Below are 23,515 nucleotides of genomic sequence, written 5' to 3' on the forward strand. Positions count from 1 at the left end.
ACAAAGCATCAAGAGAAATGCCCTTAGCTCACAAGGACACATACTGCAGCATTAACTGTGTGCAAACAATAAAGCAGATTCAGGAAAGAATGATTCTTTTTTCTGCCAAGCATCATATATTTAATTTTGTTATATTTCCTGCCGGCTAGTCGAGATCATGTCAAACTGGGGGGAGGGGGACGGAGCCCTTGAGGATATCACAACTGTGGTTGGAGTTTTCTAATTAGGTCAACACGTGCTGACGGTGGCGTCCTTGCAGCCTATTTATTACTCCATCACCTTCAACAACAATTCTCAAAAAAATAAATAACCTCCAATAAAATGTTATATAAGACATCCAGCATTTTTGTTAAATTGAGGCTGCTGACATAAAATCCACTGGCGGCCACTTATTGCTCCTCATGAACACTTAGTAGCTCTGTGCTTCATGGAAATTAGCATAACATCAGCATGATGCGAACATGGTCGCGGCTTTGACTTATCAAAGCGTTCTGTGATCTCGGGGGTCCCGGTGGTTCAGTCAGGAGATGGCAATGTGGAAACTAGAGAGAGACAGAGGGGAGGGGGGGGCATGATAACAAGTTGTGTTACGCGGCCTTGTCATGGCGCCTTGGAGCTGTACTGCTCAAAATAGGCCGCAGCAGATGTTTGGAAATTGCAATGGCGTAGGGTTGCATCCCAAATATTTACCAAGCGACTTTGATCATGGATTTTCATACAATCTTTAATTTTTTTTTTTTTTTTTTACAGTGTCACGGTTTCTCATCACATCGACGGGAGCCCTGTATATCCTGGATGTCCAAATGGAAGATGGACTATACAACTACAGGTGTATGACACGCCATCGGTACACAGGGGAGACCCGACAGAGCAATAGTGCCCGACTCATTGTTTCAGGTAATGAAAAAAAAAAAAAAGAAACATCTGGTTCGTGCGAAATGAATGGAGTGACAGAATAAAAAAACACTTGCTTGAAAAAGGGCTTGACATCTGGTAAAGGTCATTAGATCGGGGCTGACATCTTTTGGGGGGAGAGCAGAATATGCCCTTTGGAGAGACGCGTGTTACTTTTGCAGACTTGAAGTGACACACTGCAATTTATCAAGCAGCATTAAGGACACTAATGAGCTGCAGCATGGGGAGAGTGTGAGAATGTTTGATTGTATTGGCAAAATGAGTCATCTTTGTTTTCAATGCTTGTCCTGCTTTCAAAGACTTTCTGTTTATTTCATTTGTGTTTGGCATTTATTTATAATGAAGTTTAAATGCCTGTGTTGCTAAAAAATTCTATTTCCATTTAAAATAATGTGGGATAATTGTTTTTGTTTATCACTTTTCTTTGTTGTTTTGATTTTAAGTTCAGTTTGTTTTAGTTTGTGGGCATATTGGTTAGTTTTAATTCAATTTAGTTAAAAATAATGGTAACTTAATTTGTAAGATTTTTAAAGAAATAATAAAAGAAATACGATAGTTTTATCATATTTTTTTGTATTTTTTTTCACTTTTTGTATCTTTTATGTTGCTATTTTCCATTAACTATAATAACAGATAGAAAAGACACACACAAGCACAAAAAAACATATAAAAATACAATAATAATAGAATAAAAAGCAAAACACTTTTCCATTAGATGTGCGACGAATCTAACAAGATAATCTTCTCTTTTGAGGCCTTCCACTCAAAGTTGACATATATTTGCTTTTTGTAGATCCCACCAACTCAGCCCCACACATCCTGGACAGCTTCGAACGGCGTGAGGTGATGGCGTCTCACCGAGTGGAGTTGCCGTGCAAGGCCTCAGGTCACCCTGCACCCAAGTACCGCTGGCTGAAGGACAACCGGCCCCTGGAGCCCGACACGAGATACCGACAAAGTGTCACGGGGTTGCTGATAGAAAGAGCCCAACCTAGCGACACAGGCACATACGTCTGTGAGGTATGGAACGGCTACGGCAATGCTGAGGTGGTCGGCAGGCTCCTGGTGAAAGGTCAGTGCGGATCCATTTCACACTAAACCACCATCATGAAGCTTTTCCAAAAATGACATTGCTAAAAATAAAAAAACTGTACCTTCTCAAACCTACAGAGACCCTGAAAGTTGTGGTGAGCCCACGAAAGGTGAAGGGCAGTGTTGGCAGCCAGGTTTCCCTCTCCTGCGGTGTAAGCGGGTCTGAAGAGTACCAGTTGTCTTGGTACCGTAACGGCGAGCTCATCTATCCCAGTAACAGCGTTCGGATGACGGGCCAAAACAGGGAAAACCTAGTAATGGCCGGAATGGCCAAAAGCGATGGAGGTGCCTATCAGTGCTTCGCCAGACATGGGAAGATGTCCGCCCAGGACTTTGTTCAGGTCGTTTTAGAAGGTCAGAATTTTAAATGTACCTTTTTACAATATATCATAGGCCCTCCCATTTTTTTTTCAGTATTATAATTCGCTTTGTCTTTTCTCTCCCAGACGGTACACCAAAGATTCTGGCTTCATTTAGCGAGAAGGTCTACAACATCAATGAATTTGTGTCACTATCATGCACGGTGAAGGGCACTCCAGAACCTAGGGTGACCTGGACTCTGGATGACGAGCCGGTAATACGGGACAGCCGCCATCGCATCTCCTACTACACAAACACTGAAGGTCATGTGGTCAGCCACCTGAACATCAGCCAGACCCAGGTCCCGGATGGAGGGGTGTATCGCTGCATCTGCAATAACTCAGCAGGGGCCGTCTCCTACCAGGCGCGAATAAACGTAAGAGGTGCTTGTCAGATCAACTCTTCCAACCCACCATCACATATACACATCAACATGCCTTGATTTATTCTGCTCAAATTATTATTTCAATTGGTATTGAATTCTATTTTTTTTTCCTCATCAGAGTCGGATAAGCACAGCTTTGAGTAGTTTCACCTTCTATCATCAGTCACTAGTGACAGCATTATCTTTTTGAATACCCTGCACCATCCCCAGTCCCCGCTGATAGGTTTATATTCCGACACCGTTAGCGTGATTTACTTTACGCTAGTCTATGACGCTAGAGCTATCTACTCTCTGCAGGGACACGCTTGGTTGGATGGCTGTAATCATGTCGCTGTAATATTGGCGCATTCAAGCACGGACATTAGCGATTGTCTATTACAGAAGGTTGCCGTCGACACAGCCATCGGTTTAACTTGCGTTCATCGATGCATGATTTAAGGCTAAATAGGGCAATCTGAAAGTGGTGCAGAATAGATGCCAAATGCAGTCAAGCAATGAAGATTTTTTTCCAAAGGTGCCATTGCGGAGAAAACGGAATGACGATTTTTCACATCGTTACCTCCTTAATCGAGACTAGCAACCCAGGTTGACTACTGGTTGTTGTTAAACCAATTGTTTTTGAAACTGTATAGTTAATGACCCATAGCAGATATTAAGATGATTTAAAACAATAAAAAACCCTAACCCTAACCCTATTGTTCACGGTAATGGTTCTCGTCAGAATGAATCAAGGCATGCAAAATTTGTGGTGCATTACAAACACGTAATCCAGCTAGCTAACGTTTGCACAGGCACCCCTGCCTCAAAATCAATTTAAGAGGGTTGTCTCTCCAATGTGTCCTTCAAGGGCCTGCCAGCATCAGACCGATGAAAAACCTCACGGCTATCGCTGGCCGGGACATGTACATTCACTGCCGTGTCATCGGCTACCCTTACTACTCCATAAAATGGTACAAGGACTCCAATTTGCTACCGTACAACCACCGCCAACGGGCCTTCGAGAATAACGGCACCCTGAAGCTGTTTGACGTTCAGAAGGACGTGGACGAAGGCGAATACACGTGCAATGTGCTCGTGCAGCCTCAACTCTCCACACACCAGAGTGTCTATGTCACTGTGAAAGGTACGGATACCATCTGACACACACACCATGCTAGTAAAGCAGGTTCACTCCAATATTAAGTTAATCCATCATGATCTTTCACACCGATATGTCAAATTAGGAATGCACACATTTCATTTTATCATTCCGCAGATTTAAGATCAGCAATAAAATGAGCCTGTTTTATCAGTCTGTATGCAGATTATACTGCAGTGTCATGCTAAGCAAAAATACTTACGCCTGACAACCTGTAAAAAAAAATAAAAATCCTTTCACTGATAGCAAATCACCACATCCATCATCCCGAGGCCCGTCTGAATATTCAGTGATGCCGAGCGGAGGCAGATGATGATAACCTCACGCGGCTTTCTTTCTACAATGACACGGCATAATTTGAAATGTCGGATGGGCAACCCCGCCTTTTCCCTCTCTTTACGCTCTCTCTTGACGTGCTAACGAGCTCGCCAGAGTGGAATCACACAGCATAGACAACACTACAACGGCTAATTTGCCTCTCGGCTGCTCAGCATTCCACGGCTGCAGAGAGGGAACCCCCAGGAGTCCATTATGTCTATTTTGTTGCGAATTAAATAAGCCTTGAAGTGGCGCTTATTCCGATGTTATTTGAAATCATTAATTTTCATTTGCTTGTCATGATGGCTACAGTGTCCCCAGGGAGTTAAGGAGAGTGAGAAAAAGTATCATTTGTATTTCTCCTGTACAGTTCCACCGACCATCCACCCGTTTGAGTTTCCTCGGTTTTCCATCGGGCAACGAGTCTTCATCCCCTGCGTGGTCATGTCGGGTGACCAGCCCGTCGTCATCACCTGGCAAAAGGACGGGCGGCCCATCCCGGCCAGCCTGGGCGTAACTATCGACAACATTGATTTCACCAGCTCGCTTCGCATCTCCAATCTGACTCTAATGCACAACGGCAACTATACATGCATCGCACGCAACCAGGCTGCGGCCGTGGAGCATCAGAGTCAGCTCATTGTCCGAGGTGAACAGAACTTAATGATGGATATTGATGACTTTGCATTCCAAGCTTGATCTAACAATTGTTTTGCAGTTCCTCCGAAATTTGTGGTACAACCAAAAGACCAGGATGGCATCTATGGTAAAGCTGTGATTCTCAACTGCTCCGCTGAAGGCTATCCTGTTCCTACCATCCAATGGGAGTACTCCAAAGGTAAAAAAACAACAACATTCAGACCCTTCCTGCATATATATAGTCTCTTGCACACGTGTAAACATGTCCATTCTGCTTATGGTATGTATTTATTTTGTCCTTGGGCAAGATTATTCTCTTGAAATGCAATAATTACGTGCATAACATTGAACGACTGCCATGAAGCTGAATGTATATGCATTAAAAGAATGACCTTTCCGTGAAAGAAGCAAATATGAATGCAGTTCACGGACAGGCTACCAGATTGGTTGTTTTTCAAATGTATAGAATAAAATGGGCAATATATTTTCTTTCCCATAGGTGCCGGGGTCCCTCAATTCAAACCCATCGCTCTCAACTCAGGCTTTCGGATCGAGGTGCTGGTCAATGGCTCCTTGCTCATCAAACACGTGTTGGAGGAAGACAGTGGCTTCTACCTTTGTAGAGTGAGCAATGACGTTGGAGCTGATGTCAGCAAGTCGATGTATCTCAATGTCAAAAGTAAGTCTACAGTTAAATTCACAGTATTCGACGGGTACACCGATTGATTTTAAGTGACAAGGGTTGTTGATTTATTCGTGTTTGTGCGTGAATGTGTGATTCACAACCAGTCCATTGAGGCTTGGCGCACATTTCCATCAACCACAACGAGATGAATCTTGTGCCCCTGTGGCTCTTATCAAGCCACAGCAGAGAATTCCCCGCTGAGTTCCTCTCTCTTTCTGCCAGCCTCAAACAAACAACAACAAGCTAGCACTCCTCATGGCCCTTCTTGTCATGACCCATCACACACTGTTGTGGTGTGTTGTCTTGACCTGTGTCCATTGCGCTCTATTGTAATCTTAATCTCCTCTCCCCCTGTTAGGGTGTTACTATGCATTAACCCCTTAAATCTTTCTTTGTTTCTTAATTGACGCGATGTTTATGCCGGTGAGGTTCGCTGTTTGTAGCTGTAACACTTTGCAATAATGGCGCTGCACAAACTGTTTTTATGTTGTTTATCCAGGACAGCCGACATTATTTGAGCAGCTACTTAAGAGGCTTAGGAGGCCAATTAGGGAAGCGCACAAGCTGACGCATGCTAAAGCACTCACGTGACGGATAGTATGATCTTCGCTTTGTGTTATTGGTTGTCCGAGCGTCGCTTCTCAGTAAACAAACTGTGAAGAATCTGTTGTATATTATAATGGTCGAGATGAATAATTAGGTAAAGGTCATGTGACCCAGGTGAGCAAACAAAGCTCACGGGCACAAAAAACTTTTGGATATGAAAATATATAAAGATACACTGAAGCTATTATAAGAGAATAATGGCCCAGCAGTCTGATGCAGTGGCTTAGATAGCTTCTTCTACTCCGAGTAAATGAATTGCAGCTATTGCAATACCCTAGCTTGGCACTTTCATTGTTATGAGTGCTTGTTCTAGGCTAATGTCTCATCATAATACACCATACATCATCCTATATGGACATCAGCGCTGCACTAACAGCAGTCGAGGCTTCCCGCACTTACTGCACTGGGATTAAACTGGCCCGTTTGTGTTTATTTTTCCTCAAACAGCTTCTTATGTAACTCATAATCCATCATAGGGTGCAGGTGGAAGCAAATGATTTTTATGTGCTTAACCGTCAAGCATCCTTACCTCCAAAACAGACGCAATTCAGGCAATTCATTACCAATCCACAGCGGATGCTATCAGAGTCAGTCAACAGCCACTCAGTGTTTATCATTGCCAATTAAGACCAATCAAGCCAATTAGGCATCATAATGTCACGAGACACCGACGAGGCCAGAGAACATAATGAGGTGTGTATGAGGAGAAGTGCTAAATGGCCTTTTGGTCACTGAACAGCGCCCTTCAAACAAGCATAAGGAAGTCCCTGATCTGCATCTCTTTCATCTTCTTTACTCAACTGCATCCAGCACAAGCCCCCCCCTCTTCGCTCCCGAGACCCGCCCAGTCTACAGGCATATATTTGTTCTTGTGCTCCATGTCCAAGCCAATTGTGCAGCTAAGGGAATTATTTCAGTACATTGCAGGCGCCCAGTGAACTAGTCATCTCTGTGCAATTGCCGGAGTGCTCTCCTTTGCCCCAACACCCCCACCCCCACCTCCACCCCATCGTGGCTGGCTGGCTGGCTCATCCCCAGCACCCACTTACAAAGTGGCTGCAGGGCATGGAGCTATACTTGTCATCTCTCGCCTGGCTCTCATGGCCCTGTAGAGCCCGAGTGCCCTGTGGCCAACATTAGCCTGCAAGGCAGCCGGCTAGTAACACAGTCCTTTATACACTAATGAAGACATTATAATAGTTTCAAGCTAATAATATTTGTAAATTGCAAATAAGGGTGTTCTTAATTTCCTTCCCGATATAAAGATTACATTTAGAAAATAATGTGATTTGTGTTGATTGCTGATTGCCATCTAAACAACTCGGTAAGATCCTCTGGGAAATTGTGTCATGGCAGCCAAACATAATACTAGAGCAGGGATGGGCACCTTTGAGGACTGTGAGGGCCCCAGATGATGATGTATAAATGTGAACATGCGCCCCCTACTGCCATAGTAGAGTTGTAACTTTTTTTGAATGGACAAACCTAGTGTTGTATTTTGTGCAGAATGCAAAATGCAGATGTGTGAAAGAAATTAGCTGCAATTAAAAAGAAATGTACCAAAGAATTTGAAGCCAGGATATACATAACATATAATAATAATATATTCTTATTTCCTAATGAAGCAGTGTATTTGTATTGCAATGCTATATTACATTACATAAAATTAATCAAACACGCAGAAATGGGTCACACAATTCATCACATTTTGGAGTAATCCTGCATTGCACCATTGAGTGCATGATTGTGTAATCATTATTATGCTGGAAAAAATCAATGTCAGGTCCATGTTCTATCAAAATGGTCCTTTTTCTAAGAGCAGAGGCAAGAGCACGAGCGGGAGGAGGAGAGCAGGGAGACCGTCCGATTCTGGTTGGCATGGTAACCTGCCCAGGTGAAAGGAAGCCTGGGAGGAGGGATGGAGGGAAGGGAATAGAAGGGGGGGGGTGCTTTTGTCTCATGGGAGTAGCCTATCAGCAACTAGCCTATGTGCTACAATCCCCTGGAGGCTTAATGTGTTATCACTGCCTTCTGGGTGGCTGTGAAAAAAAAACAAGCTATATCTTCATCACCGTACGACTTTTGTTAAAAGACTGTACCTAAAATGCAAATTGACAATGACATCATTATGTCAGAATATAATGCATATACTGTCGTAGCCAGTAAGCGTGTTCTAAAAAGAACTCAAATTAAGATTCCCTAGAAATGTTGACATAGTGATGATTTGAAAATGTTTGTAGAAATAAAATACGGAATTTCATAACATAATTAGTGTCTTCACAACTTCATTAAAGATAATTTGAGCCAATTTGTTATTTCAGAAATGTATATGGCCTAATATTTAAAAACAATATAAAATGCATTGCAAATTTAATAGATTATTCCCCGGATGCTAAAATAATTTGATATTCACAGTTCAGGCGCCATATTTCCGTTGTCGTTTGTCACCTCCTAGCGTGTTCCGGACCGCCAGGAGTGTCAACAACGTGGCCAAGTGTTTCCGCTTAGCCACTTACATGGCAAAATGAGTAGCTGTGCTCTAAAATGATAACATTTACATAGACTCTTAGCTGTTTTATTTTTCCTTCGGCTTTTTTTTTCCCTGCCTCACAAAAAATTTATACTTGTCATGCAAAATAAATCATGGTTCCTTTCTGTAGACCATCCCCAAATGGCTGCAGAGTAAATAAGAGATGAGGCTTAAATGTTTGCAACCTCTTGCCTGACACTTCTCATCACATCACTGAAGTCACGCTTTACGTGTATGTGTTTGTGTGTATCTGGCGGCCAGAGAGCTGCTATGTTTTGTGGGAGGTATCACCAGCGTGTATTTGCTGTCATGTCTTTGGAGGGTTCATTGAACCTTTTAGGTGCCTCACTTACAAGATACATGCCAACACCTCTTGCTAAAAGGAAAGCTACTCATTCAGCTACATAACATTGAAATTGTTTAAAGTACATTGCGGGGTACTTGATGTTTATATTATTTTATATATATTATTTATTGTTGTACAAAAAAAAGTCAACTGATAGTGTAAAAACTGAATTTATATTTTTGTTTTTGAATTTTTGTATTTTTCAATTTTTTTTATTTCTTTAAATTTTTTTTTCAATTTCTTTCAATTTTTTTTAATAACTTTTTTACATTGAAATTGCTTAAAGTACATTGCGGGGTACCATATGTTTATATTATTTTATATATATTATTTATTGTTGTACAAGAAAACAAAAGTCAACTGATAGTGTTAAAACAGAATTTATATTTTTGTTTTTGAATTTTTCTATTTTTATTTATTTATTTATTTTTAAATTCTATTTTTTTTCAACTTTTTTATTTACCTTTGTATTTTTCCTCTTGATTTTTTTACAAACTAGTTCCCGCCATGATCACGTCTTACCCCAACACCACACTGGCCACGCAAGGGGAAGAAAAGAAAATGAGCTGCACGGCTCATGGTGAGAAGCCCATCATGGTACGCTGGGAGAAGGAAGAACGTATCATCAACCCTGAGACCAGTCGCTATGTGGTTACGGTCAAGGAGGTCGGAGATGAAGTCATCTCCACCTTGCAGGTAGGATTATCATTTTTGAGTTAAATATTAATATAACTTCCTAATAATAGTCAAGGCTCATCATTAACCACCATGTATGAAAAGAAAAAAGCAAGTGACTGTGTTGTCTTCATCAGATCATGCCCACAGTGAGGGAAGACTCTGGCTTCTTTTCCTGCCATGCCATCAACTCCTTCGGTGAAGACCGAGGGATCATACAGCTCACAGTGCAAGGTATGAAGACGACTGATTTCTTTTAGATACTTTTAAGGTTGCACACATCTTCTATTCATTCAGATTTCAAAACAATTCATTGCATGGGAAGATTTTGGTCCTTTTGTTAGGTCATGTGACTATCATTTATTGTAACCACGGTCAAATAAATCAAGAAATGAATGTTAAAAAAATCCATTTTTGATGTTTGCAGAACCTCCTGATCCCCCAGAGGTGGAGATCAGAGAAGTGAAGGACAGAACGATTGCCCTACGTTGGACTATGGGATTCGATGGCAACAGCCCAATCACAGGCTTTGATATTGAAAGCAAGAACAAATCAGGTAGGGCAAAATGGCTCATAATATTCTAACCCTCTTAATGTTTGGCTGCTAATTATTTACACTTATCGTCCAATTTGTATATATTTATTTTAATCAGAGATTTGTGCATTGATTCTGAATATACCCTATTTTTTTCTGAAGCAAATCAGGTTTAATAATAATAATAATAATCCCCTTTTACAGCCTCTTGGGACACTGCTCAGAAGACCAAAGATGTCTCACCTCAGCTCAACCAGGCCACAATCATTGACCTGCACCCATCCTCCACCTACAACATCCGCATGTTTGCCAAGAATCTAATCGGAAAGAGCGAAGCCAGTAATGAGCTCACCATCACCACCGATGAAGCTGGTAAAATGCTGCAAACTTTGTTATCTAATAGATGTGCAGTATCTCAAATAATTAGTGTCCACCTCCATGTTGAGTATGTTTATATTGATGATGAATGACATACAAGTATGTTATTGTATCTTCTCAATCACACCAATAACTGTCAGATCCGAATACAGGAGGGTCACCAATGACGAGGTCAATTCATTAGCATCCCGGTGACATCAGCCCTATTGGCTTATGTGCATTATTGAACACACGCTGACCCTGCACTAAAAGCAGAACTTTTCAATTAGCGGCCTCAGTAGTAAATGTCACACAATGGTCAATAGAGTACGTTTGGACCCCTTTCTGCAAATTACCCCTATCTACCCCCCACCCCTTTTTCCACTCATCGGCAAGCAGCCCCCTTTTAAACCAAAGCCATTACATTTGTGCAGGTCCTGACATACTTAGACATATTTGTCTTTGCGGATAGCTTGCTGGTGAATTAAAAAGTGTTATAAATCTGTCTCTAGCCCCTGATGGACCCCCTCAGGATGTGCAGTTGGAAGCCCTCTCTTCTCAGAGCATCAAAGTTTCCTGGAGGGTAAGATACTCTTGTTTATTTTGTACTTTGAATGCATTACTGGTAAAAAAAAAAATAAAAAAATATCTGGTTTGTGGCAACAGCACTTTGTCTATTCACTGTTTTTTATGAATTAAAATTGTATTTATTTTATATTTTATTATGCACTATATTATATTATATACAATATTTTATATTATATTTTATTTTTATTCAAATTTTACTACTACTCTGGTTCTCTGCTAGGCTCCTAAGAAACATCTCCAGAATGGTGCAATCAAAGGTTACCAAGTAGGCTACAGGGAGTACAGCTCGGGTGGAAACTACCAGTTCAGCGTAATTAGCGTGGAGACAACGGGTGACAATGCAGAAAGTTTAGTCCTGGACAATCTCAAGAAATTCACCCAGTACGGCGTTGTGGTGCAAGCCAGCAATAGTGCAGGCACTGGGCCATCTTCCACTGAGGTGGCTGCTACTACGCTGGAGGATGGTAAGAAAGCAGCATCACCATTCAAGTCCTTTTCATTGACACCAAATAGTAAGATAATGCCCAAAAAAATCAATGAGTGAGGTTACATTACAACCTAGTGGAGATTAGTGGGTACTGCAAGTGTATCTCCTCAATATTTTATAGTGGCTGCTGTTTCATCTCTACTGTTTTTTCTCCCCCACCAGTTCCAAGTCGTCCTCCAGAACACGTCCAAGCCACAGCTACGTTTCCAGAGGTCATCTCCCTCTCCTGGTTGACCCCTCCTAAAGATGCTCTGAATGGCAACTTGCTGGGCTTCAGGGTTATCTACTGGGCCAATCTGCCCGATGGAGGTACATTTATAATATTTTTGCCCTTTGCATTCATTTTTAAAATGTTTTTGATCATATAAGGTCTTTGCATTGGTTTGTTACCAGATAAATATTTTTTTTTAGATTACAAGTGGGTCACTCTGATTCCTGAACATCCTCTCGAGAGCCTGCAGAAATGTGCAAAAATAGACCTTGACTTGATTTGGGTTCAGAATGACTCATTTGTAATTTCAGCATATTCTCAAATTTGCTATGAGCTGAGAAAAATAGTGTTATGCTGAGTAACAAGGTTTGTTATTGATACTGGTGAGTAAGTTGCAGCTTGGAGTCACCCAGGTCCATTGTGGGTAGCCAACAAGGAATTATTTTCTTTCTCCATGGCGATTTAGATGTCAGATAAGATGCTACGCTATTGTCACAAGCCGGCTTTGCGTGAGCGGAACTTGGTTGTGACAGCATGATTACCTTTGACCCCTGCCCTGTCACATCATGTTGGCCTGCAAATTAAAAACGAATGCTTAAGGACTTGACAGCCATGAGGAGTTTGCATGGGAACAGTGGGCGCTCTCAGTATGAGGGGGGTACAATGCATTTGATCTGAGTGAACAGTATAATAATAATAATAATAATAATCCTTAGTAATATTTTATAAATGTATTTTTTACTTTAATATCCAAATTATGTATGTTGTACTGAAAAAAAAGTGTTTTGAATAACCAGCTGAGCCCAAGCCAAATGTTCTTTATCTTATGAATTGTATAAATTTTTTAATCTCAAGATGAATTTGTGTTAAAATAATGAAAAATAAAAAGAGCGTTCATACTTATTTTTTAAATTTTTAATTTATTTTGACATTCACATTTGACACCTTAAAGACACTAAATTTACCTGCAAGTAGTTTGCTTACAAGAAGAAAGATTTGGACTTGACTGAATCGTCTTCATTTCCTATCCTCAGAGCTTGGAGAGATCAGGAATGTCACATCTTCCAAGCCGTCACTGGAGTTGGACGGGTTGGAGAAATACACTAACTACAGCATCCAGGTGTTAGCCTTCACCCGAGCGGGCGATGGTGTTCGCAGTGAACAGATTTACATCCGCACCAAGGAGGACGGTAGGTCATTTCTGTTATTAAAATACCAAAAGGATGTCATATTGTAACAAAAATGGAAATAACATTATAATGTGGGTGTCATATCAGTGCCTGGTCCTCCTGGTGGTGTGAAGGCAGCAGCTGCTTCCAACTCAGTGGTGTTTGTATCATGGCTTCCTCCTCTCAAAGTCAACGGCATCATCAGGAAATACACTGTTTTCTGCTCCAACCCACACCCCACGGTAATAATTTCGGAATGTTTCTGTTAAGTGCAACAATATATATTTTGCCGCGACAGAAAAGGTCAAAGTGGAATATCTTGCGTGACACAGGTCAGCAGTGAGTTTGAAGCAGCACCAGATGTGTTCTTCTACCGGATCCCCAACCTGAGCAGAAACCGGCAATACAGCATCTGGGTGGTGGCCGTCACCGCTGCCGGCCGTGGAAACGCCAGCGAAATTATCACTGTTAAACCCATGGCGGAAGGCAAGTCAAATTATGAAAACGATTCATGACGATTCCTATCGTTGCATAGCATCGGTAAAAGGCTCCTAACCTTCCGTGTGGCCTTGTCCGCACGTCACCATCTTGGCATGAGCGTGGACGATCACATACGGAGATAAACCGCCAGGTGTCGGGACCCGGGACTCTTATCGGGGCTATCACAGCACTTCTGAATGTATTTTGTGGACGTTATCTTCAAGATGAAGATATGGAGTCATATGTGACTGTAAAAATCTGAAAGAAGAAAAAAAAAATCCTGACAGATCTATCAAATTTAACAAGACCCACAAAAAACAAATGAAGTCAAAGAGAAAATCAGCCAAGTTGGTTTAGAAGAATTCCAGGTCATTCCATTCATTATCTCAAATATTTTTTTTTTTTTTAGCTCCAGCACGCATCTTGACCTTCAACAGGACAGTCACGACACCATGGATGAAAGACATTGTGTTGCCCTGTAAGGCGGTTGGGGATCCTTCTCCAACGATCAAGTGGTTGAAGGAGATGTGAGTATCGACTACCATGATTGCCCATTTAGCACGAAAAGCTAATTGAGCTAACATGGACATCTCTTTTGCAGCAACGGAACCCCTGCACCTGTTGTGATTGACAGCCGGCGCAGTGTCCATGGTAACGGCAGCCTTGTTATTCGGACAGTGAAAGCAGAGGACTCTGGGAACTATACTTGTGTCGCTAGCAATAGCTTCGGCTCCGATAAGATCGTCCTCAACCTGCAGGTTCAAGGTAGGAAATTTAACCCTCGTAACTATTTTTTAATCTGCTTCCATCGATTTAATTTTGGTATCGTGACTAAAGCAATTAAAGCCACTTTGGCGCCATCTTGTGGCATCTTGGCAGCCCCCCCAAATAATTATGCTAAAGTGAATAGAGGAGCTAAATTTAGACAAAAGTAGTGCTTCTGAATAATGTTAGATATTTTGTATATTTTTTCATAATAGCTTATGCCCCATCTTATTTCATTTGCAAAAAAAATATTGTGTTTGTCTTCTTCAGTTCCACCTGACCAGCCTCGTCTCACAGTGACCAAGACAACCACAACTTCCATCACGCTGTCTTGGATACCTGGAGACAATGGTGGCAGCTCCATAAGAGGTTGGAGAAATGTGGAATTTGACACCATCATCTCTCACACTACTTCTCCTAATCTGATTATGTTTATTTGTACCCTAGGCTACATTTTGCAATATTCCGAGGACAACAGCGAACAGTGGGGCAACTTCGCCATCAGCCCAAGTGAGCGCTCCTACCGGTTGGAGAACCTCAAGTGCGGCACTTGGTACAAGTTCACGCTAACAGCCCAGAATGGCGTTGGGCCCGGACGCATAAGTGAGATCATTGAAGCAAAGACACATGGCAAAGGTGGGAGACATGTTGAATTCTTGTAGGTTCTAGCCAACAATGATAGTAAGCATGTGTATATAAAGAGATGATTGGGTTGATTCTTACAATCTTCTCATCCCTTCAGAACCTCAGTACTCCAAAGAACAGGAGCTCTTCACAAGTATTAATGCCACTCGAGTAAAGCTCAATCTCAACGGCTGGAACAACGGCGGATGCCCGATCACCTCCTTCACGTTGGAGTATCGGCCAATGGAGTCCCCGTCATGGACCACGGCACAGCGCACCTCCCTCACCAAGAGTTACATCCTCTACGACCTGCAGGAGGCAACCTGGTATGAGCTGCAGATGAAAATCTACAACAGCGCTGGCTACGCTGAGAAGAGGGTCAAGTTTGCCACACTCAGCTATGATGGCAGTGAGTTCAACTGGAAATTTTCAGCACAAATTTTATTTTATTTTATTTTATTTTATTTTATTTTATTTTATTTTATTTTATTTTATTTTATTTTATTTTATTTTATTTTATTTTATTTTATTATTAAATTCTGTTTAGCTGCACCATAACACAATGTTACCCCTTGGCAGGCACCATTGCCCCACTGGTGAAGGCACCCAATGTGAGTGAGGACACCTCTGGCGGTGGTGAAGGTTTGAAGATGATGGTGACCATTTCCTGCGTGCTGGTGGCAATTGTCGTCGTCTTCATCGGACTCCTTGTACTGCGGAGGAGAAGGCGAGAGCAGAGGTTGAAGAGACTCCGAGGTAAGACAGGAGAGGAGGTCACCATTTTCTCATCATCACATTCAATCTGATCTCATCATTTTGTTCCCTAGATGCAAAAAGTTTGGCTGAGATGCTCATGAGGTAAGAAGCCTTACCTTCACATGGTTACACCTAATGAAGAACTTGTCATGAAGAACTCATTTACCCTTCCCAGTAAAAACACACGACCGGCCGAACCAGTCAACAAACAACAGCAAACCCTCCGAATGCACATCGACATCCCCAGGGCTCAGCTTCTGATCGAGGAGCGAGACACCATGGAGACTGTTGGTAAGCATCACAAAAACATAAATAATCAATTCCAGGAGCTTGCCCTTATTACTTTTTACTTCTCCACAGATGACAGGTCCACCGTCTTGCTGACCGATAACGACTTTGGGGAAACACAGAAACAGAAGTCATCCACAGTCACCCACACTGTCCATTACCAGTCTCTCTCCCAGGCCACCGGTCCTCTGGTAGACGTGTCTGATGCCAGACCAGGAACCAGTAAGTCCAGTACGGACCTTTTTTGTTTTTACTTCATGAAATATGCAAATTTTCTGGAATGCAAACTGTTTAGTTGATAGATATGGACTTCTGGGTGGTCAGAAAATAAAAACTCATTGGTGCCAAACCCAAGGCCCGGGGGCCCGAATCATTTTATGTGGCCCGTGAAGACAAATTACAAATCATCTTGAAAAATTTCTATTAGCGTTCATCTTTTTTAAAATATTACATCCTGTTCTCTGTGACTTGCATAAATCTCTTTTACTCTTCCTATCAGATCCGACCGCCCGCCGCACAGCCAAAGCCGGACCGGCTGCTCGGAACCGCTACGCCAGCCAATGGACCCTGAACCGCCCACATCCTCCAGTCTCCTCCCACACGTTAAGCACCGATTGGAGGCTGCCCACGCCGAGAGTGGCAGGCTCCGTCGACAAGGAGAGTGACAGCTACAGTGTCAGCCCATCTCAGGATACCGGTCAGCGTCCATTTTTATTCAAGCGTCATTAACGTCACTAACATCATTACATTTTCTGCTATCTTTAACAACGTTACATCACTAATATCCTCGGGCCCGAATCCAGACCGTGCTCGGAGCAGTATGGTGTCAACGGAGAGCGCTTCATCCACCTACGAGGAGTTGGCCAGAGCCTACGAGCACGCCAAGATGGAGGAGCAGCTACGCCACGCCAAGTTCACCATCACCGAATGCTTCATCTCCGACACGTCCTCGGAGCAAATGACCGCCGGTACCAACGACTACACCGACAGCCTGACGTCCAGCACGCCGTCCGAATCGGGCATCTGCCGCTTCACTGCTTCCCCGCCCAAGCCTCAGGACGTCAGCCGGGTCATGAACATGGCCGTGCCCAAGGCCCACAGACCGGGTGAGGCAATTGTTGCCAAAGCCCATCCTTGCCTGACACATGCTAACATTTTTCACTTCAAATTAACTTTCAACTTACTCATTCTAATTGCTTATACTAGCCCTAAGTCCTAAAGGATGATTTTTATTTGTGCGTCTTGTCCCACAGGCGGCGAGTTGGTTCACCTCCCCCCGTACCTGCGCATGGACTTCCTGTTAAACCGAGGCATGTCCTGCTCAGGCTCATCCAGGGGAACGGCGAGCGGAGAGAGAGCGGCCATGGGCCAGGCCTGTCTGGAGCCCCAGAAGAGTCGCTCGCTGAAGCGGCCCTCCCGCATGGCGCCCCCGACACCCACAGAGGCCCCTCAGGCCAGCAGGGACCCAGCGGCCCAGTGGCAGCCCGGCTCAGCCGCCACGCTCCCCCACAGAGAGGGCTCCGAGCTGGCCCAGGCCGCCAAGCTCAGCACCTCCCAGGAGTCCCTGCTGGACTCGCGAGGACATCTCAAACAGACCAGCAATCCCTACGCAAAGTCCTACACGCTGGTATAACAGCAGGGGGGAGGGGCCTCGCTCTTGGACGGGACTAGAATTCACTCTAACACTGGACTTAACACTCAAGTGCAGTAAATTGACTCACCACACAGCTCTGTAAATATGCCCGAGAGGGGGCGGTAACTTTTACTAATCTACTTTTATTTATTTTAGAACTTCCTTTTCATCTCCTCTTTGTATTTCTTTTCTTTTTTTTTTTTTCACTTGAAAATGACAAAATAAATAATTCACTCATCAGAATTGGTTGCACCCTGAGTGTTGCCAAACTAATTGAGTAACGGGGAACGTTATTTACTCTTCATTATTGTCCGTTCTTTATAATTGATGAGTGATTATTACTAATTGTTAGTTGACATCTATTAATAATCATTAAAATGGATTACCATAGCAACAATGTTTTCATAATAACTTTTTTTTTTTTTTGGTGATTTTTTTCTGGAGTGGAAAATGAGAATGAGAAGTCATTTTTTTCCTATGGAATATCACGGAATGAAACTTGGAACAAAAGAAATTGACACCCGTTCGTTCACTTTTCAGCTGCTCTCAAATTGTTACTTTTTTTGGAAGAAAAAAAAAATCTATTTCCTATGGATGCATGGGGACTGACCAATTCAAAGACAATGACGATTACCATCATAGCCGGACAGCCCGGCCGAGCATTTTGTCACACTTATGAAATGATCCAATGTGAAGATTTATTATTCTTATTACTATAAATATATATATGAAAAGAGAAATCACTTTTATTTGTGGATATTACAGGGAAGAATTGATTTGGTTAATAAAGTCTTTAGTCATGTTTGCACATATCTTGTTTTAATTAGGAAATGGCGTCTCTGTCGATCTTTCTGTGTCCCATTCTCCAATGGTGCAATATGAAGAAAAAAAAAAGTCTATGAAAATTATTGCTCTATACTGTACTGTAATGATGAAAAATAATTATGTTGTGAGTGTACTGGACACATTCCAGCTATGTCTTCAGGTAGTTTGCCACCGCTTGTGTGCCAGGGTGGTGAGTGGTGTTAGGCTAGAACATGGCGGGTTTCCACAACTAATGGTTGGTCTTTCCAACTTGAGTGTGTCCCCTTCTCTCAGTGCACTAGGAGGAGTTCTCGGGGCGCTCACGCTCCTCGCTAGATCTAATGTTGCTGCATTGCAGTGATGCTCCTCTACAGGGAAAAGAAAAATGTGAGACAATCCAGCAGTCCCCCCCCTATTCAAAATAAAAAATATAGAGAGAGAATTTGGGAAATACCCGAAAAATAATATAAGGATTTTTTTTTTTTTGTGCTTTATTTTGTGGGCTACCCTGGCGCGTTTTGACTTTTGGTTCCTTAACGCTTTTTGCTGAAGGGAGAAGAATATATTACTCGTTCTTCTGTGAGGGTTTTTTTTTTTTTTTTTTTGGTCGGTTTCTATGATTCGCTTCATTCCTAACTGTCCTCGTTCTGATGTTTTGTTTTTAACAACAAACAATGTCACATTTTATTTTTTAACATCGGTGTTCACCGTGGTGGCACTGGAATAAAGATAAACTAACACAAAATTCAAATTTGCTTAATAAAATGGCTGTTCCCCAATGTGTTTGGCATGAATGACCTTGATGATGATGATGATGATGATGCTTTAAAAAAAAAAAGACTTGAGATGTCCTCTGAAGCCGTCACATCTGGCGAGACTTGATCATGGAGAATTTGGATGGGCTTAATGTGAATTGGAACAAAATTGGTGCATTGCATTGACAGCAACATGAGGATCTTTATTGTAATGATCCAAAAACACAAGAAAAAATATCTGTGCGATACTACATCTGGAATGTGATCATCAATTGAGTATTACATACAATAATACACTGATTCCCAAAATTGATTAGCCCAAATTCAAGTTCTGTACCCCTCTGTTTGAATTCGGGATGGTGCAGTTTGATAAACATGCAGATGTGAAGAACCAGCAAGCCTTGCCACTTCTATGACTTCACATCCTGCTTCTTCTTCTGGAATCTCCTAAACTGCGACTGGATGGCCACGGCGGCCTTCTCTGTTTGCGGGTTGTCCATATCAATATCGAAGTCTTCAGGGAGGTTGCTCTTCTTTTCATCTGAGGAGAGATAGATTATTTTTATTCATTTTTTATTTTTTTATTTTTACTTTTGCTTTTACTTTTTATTTTTATTTTTATTTTTATTTTTGCTTTTACTTTTACTTTTGCTTATACTTTTACTTTTACTTTTACTTTTTATTTTTATTTTTATTTTTATTTTTATTTTTATTTTTATTTTTATTTTTATTTTTATTTTTATTTTTATTTTTATTATTTTTTATTTTTTATTTTTTTTATTTACCTATTTTTTTAGTATTTATTTCTACAGTTCAAAGTTCAGGATGGACAAAAAAATATATATTTTTTTTATTTTTAGTTTTATTTTTATGCTTTTATTTATTTTTATTATTTTTTTATATACTTTTTTTTATTTAACTATTTTTTATTTATCTATTTTTTATTCATTCATTTCTACAATTTAAAGTTCAGGATGGACAATCTGTCAATGATGAACAATTTATCCTTTATCTTTAAATCTAGCTATGGGAGATTCTCCTGAACATTTGAAAAAACAATATAAATACCGATGTGAACTTCTCATACTATTTCATCTCAAGTGCGATTCAAAGTTTTAATATAAATTCCTTCAAATAAATGTGATTTGTGTTCTCCATGCAGCATACCAGGCAGTGAATTCTAATAGTGGTGACCTTTCCTTGTGTGACCTGCCATTTTTTCACCTACTTACATTTAGTTGGATCTTTTTGTTGACCCTGGCGACCTTTGGATGGGACGTGACAGTGGAATCAATTCAAATATCTATCATGAGTTCAACAGACACACTCACACACACACACGTTTCCATTTCACAGAATCAATACCCGACTCCGGTCGGTTTCATAAGCACATCACACTCTCCCAAGTGTGTTGTGCTGCTGCATGAATGACTCAAATTGCCCAAGTGCATGATGGGAATTTATTATTCCCATAAGAAGATAGTAAAAGGTCACAGTCAAATTGGCTCCCAGGAGAAGTTGAGTAAAAAGGTTTATCCAATGACTGATATTGCCTTCATATTGAAAATACTAAGTTAAAAAAAAAAAAAGACAAATTATTTCAGTGAAAGAAAATTTTGTTATATTGAAAGAATTCAAACTGGAGCATGAGTTTCTACTTTCTTCATGCATATTCTAATTTTGCAGGATGGCATTTTTTTTTTTTTTTCTTAGAGCCATTTATGAATTTCAAAGGATCCTAGCATACAAGCGAAGCCAAATTACGCTGTTTATACACTGACGGGATTTGAATTACATTAAAACAAATACTACATGGCCTAGTTTGCAAAGTAGGTCTTCCAGTGGATTACATCAACATCCACTCCGGTTTGTTGTTTTGTTATATAATTGTCGGACACTTATCGAAAACAATCCCTCTGAGACAGTATAATGTTTATGTGCTATTAAAATAAAAGGAGACACAATCGTCATAAAGTCACTCTTTCTACAACAATAAATAATATGCATTTTGATCAATACCTTGGCCCGCTGATGCTTTGTTCCCAATTATGGTTGTCGATATTTGTTTCTGTAAAGACAAAAATAGTAAATATCATTCAAATATAGATAATGATGATATTTGCAAGGATTTATTTAATGAATTACATCTTTGGATAAAGAGCCAGATTGTCTTGGAGCAGGACACCAGCCAAATACATCATCATCATCATCATCATCATCATCATCATCATCATCATCACAGCTCCAAGCTATTCTCCTCCGACAGGCTGAGGTTGCAGCACACACAACCAAACCATCAAAAAAAAAGATGCAACCACTTTGAAAAGCAAAGATGTTCCAGCATCTGGGAAGCAACAGCTGCTTGATTCAGATTCAATTTGTTCACTCTCAAAGCACATCCAGCTCTATTCCCCAAGCCCTGACTCCACCTCGTATCTCTCTTCTCCAAGATGAATGCACGAGTCGGGTGGAATTTGATTTTGCTCGCGCGCTATTTGATTTGTTTCCCCGCAGATAGCATCACTCTCTCACTCAGCGCTACCTAAATTATTAATCCAGTGGCTCCACCACCAAATTTGAAACAGCAGGGCAGATTTGATGAATGAGGGGAAATAAGGGACAATTCAATTTCCCAAAACAATCAAAGAGAAAATGTTTGACCATCTGTTTTGATATGTGTCTGTCCTGTGAGTGAGTGAGTGAGTGAGTGAGTGAGTGAGTGAGTGAGTGAGTGAGTGAGTGAGTGAGTGAGTGAGTGAGTGAGTGAGTGAGTGAGTGAGTGAGTGAGTGAGTCAGTGAGTCAGTGAGTCAGTGAGTCAGTGAGTCAGTGACTGAGTGACTGAGTGAGTCAGTGAGTGAGTCGGTGACTGAGTGACTGAGTGAGTCAGTGAGTGAGTCAGTGAGTCAGTGACTGAGTGACTGAGTGACTGAGTGAGTCAGTGAGTGAGTCGGTGACTGAGTGACTGAGTGAGTCAGTGAGTGAGTCAGTGAGTCAGTGAGTCAGTGACTGAGTGACTGAGTCAGTGAGTGAGTCAGTGAGTCAGTGACTGAGTGACTGAGTGAGTGTGTTGATCGGTTGGGAGACTATTTTTAGTTCTCCTGATAGTTGAAGCTCCCTGGAGAAGACACCATGCTGCACTCAGGATCTATTAACATTTAACTAGGAGACAGCAAAAGTGGGTCACAGACAGCTCATTCTAGCACCATAACAAGCCTTCAGTAGCCCCTCCACCACCAGAAATAAGCATGACAGCGGGAGTCGAAGACTCACGCTGTTGGACTGATTGAACAAACATGACTAGTTAGAATATCCAAGGAAAAAACAGGATTGTGCGTTTGTTTACAGTATATGCTTTTGATCTTTTCAATATAGTCCTAAAATAGCTTTTGCAAATAGAAAAAAGTGAATCTTTGATGATGTAACAAATGCTGGAACGGGGGATATTTAAATAGTGCTTATACTTGGGAATTGCTTAAAATAACTATTTTCATTTTGCATTTCTTTTTTCCTACTAAATCTTATTGTTGATGTATTTTGGATGCATTTACATGAGCATCTGCTTCTGGCACAGCTCGTCCCTGAAGTGACAGTAGCTTTCAAAAGATGCGAGCTACTAAGGCATTTTGCAGATTTAGGAGAAACCCACATTCCAAAACATGCTTTCAGAACTTGACTGACAGCACCAAGGCCTAATGGTACTTTCGTTGGATTAGAGATTATTTCTTTGTTGTATCCGTTCATGGTTTTGAAGAAGGATTAAGTTTGGTCTGCAGGACAAATCACAGAAAATCTCAGATTAAAATATTTTCTTTTATCAAAGGAAAATAGAAAAGTCTCAAATCCGCAGGGATCAAAACGGAATATATATTGATCATTATGTGCTGCACTGGATTTTTTTTAAATAATCCCTTTTTTTACACACCACTATGATTTTATCAAGTCAGCAAAACAGTGAAGCTTTTCCCAATCTCACTTTGTCTTTTTTTACACTGCTCAGCAACTTCTAACACTCTTATCTAGTTAATTTAATGTAGTAAAGGGCTCAAGTCTACTTTAGATGATGAAATAAACCGTTGACAACACTCTCAGCATAATTAACCTCCGAGGCAGGTAAACATAGCAGAGGCCACTCAAATGTTGATGCGTTGATTGAACTGCGTCAGTAAACATGTCTTAAAATAATTGGATTTTTAATTGGATTTATCACACAGAATTAAAAATCACAGTTTTATCAACTAGGACTTGACCGAAGCGTCATTAAAACAAACTATTTTTCCAAATTATTCAGCAAATATGAATGTTCTGAAAGGAATAGCATACAAACCTGAATGTGGAAAACCTTTTTTTTTTTTCTTCTTAAAAAGAAACCCTAC

At 41.2% G+C, this 23,515-nt stretch overlaps 1 protein-coding gene across 4 annotated transcripts in view; it reads left to right on the forward strand.

Moving 5' to 3' along the window:
- Nucleotides 1–19,165, forward strand: part of dscama (Down syndrome cell adhesion molecule a) — a 44,947-nt gene extending 25,782 nt beyond the window's left edge. Inside the window, exons 4-33 of one of the 4 annotated variants that reach the window (XM_049743475.2) lie at nt 751–897; nt 1,709–1,987; nt 2,086–2,361; nt 2,454–2,750; nt 3,600–3,875; nt 4,579–4,857; nt 4,927–5,046; nt 5,347–5,526; nt 9,514–9,710; nt 9,827–9,923; nt 10,117–10,245; nt 10,429–10,596; nt 11,094–11,164; nt 11,390–11,633; nt 11,819–11,965; nt 12,902–13,057; nt 13,145–13,278; nt 13,369–13,522; nt 13,926–14,043; nt 14,118–14,281; nt 14,552–14,650; nt 14,729–14,917; nt 15,024–15,314; nt 15,485–15,661; nt 15,733–15,763; nt 15,837–15,952; nt 16,022–16,180; nt 16,449–16,646; nt 16,753–17,055; nt 17,203–19,165. In XM_049743475.2, the coding sequence (XP_049599432.1) occupies nt 751–897; nt 1,709–1,987; nt 2,086–2,361; nt 2,454–2,750; nt 3,600–3,875; nt 4,579–4,857; nt 4,927–5,046; nt 5,347–5,526; nt 9,514–9,710; nt 9,827–9,923; nt 10,117–10,245; nt 10,429–10,596; nt 11,094–11,164; nt 11,390–11,633; nt 11,819–11,965; nt 12,902–13,057; nt 13,145–13,278; nt 13,369–13,522; nt 13,926–14,043; nt 14,118–14,281; nt 14,552–14,650; nt 14,729–14,917; nt 15,024–15,314; nt 15,485–15,661; nt 15,733–15,763; nt 15,837–15,952; nt 16,022–16,180; nt 16,449–16,646; nt 16,753–17,055; nt 17,203–17,582 (5,576 nt within the window). In that variant the 3' untranslated portion in view covers nt 17,583–19,165. Of the gene's footprint in view, nt 1–750; nt 898–1,708; nt 1,988–2,085; nt 2,362–2,453; nt 2,751–3,599; nt 3,876–4,578; nt 4,858–4,926; nt 5,047–5,346; nt 5,527–9,513; nt 9,711–9,826; nt 9,924–10,116; nt 10,246–10,428; nt 10,597–11,093; nt 11,165–11,389; nt 11,634–11,818; nt 11,966–12,901; nt 13,058–13,144; nt 13,279–13,368; nt 13,523–13,925; nt 14,044–14,117; nt 14,282–14,551; nt 14,651–14,728; nt 14,918–15,023; nt 15,315–15,484; nt 15,662–15,732; nt 15,764–15,836; nt 16,181–16,448; nt 16,647–16,752; nt 17,056–17,202 lie in introns of those variants that run through there. The other 3 variants (XM_049743476.2, XM_049743474.2, XM_049743478.2) reach the window with 3 other exon arrangements.
- The last annotated feature ends 4,350 nt before the right edge of the window (nt 19,166–23,515 follow it).

This window comes from Syngnathus scovelli, chromosome 15 (assembly GCF_024217435.2).
Source record: "Syngnathus scovelli strain Florida chromosome 15, RoL_Ssco_1.2, whole genome shotgun sequence".
NCBI classification, from domain to species: domain Eukaryota; kingdom Metazoa; phylum Chordata; class Actinopteri; order Syngnathiformes; family Syngnathidae; genus Syngnathus; species Syngnathus scovelli.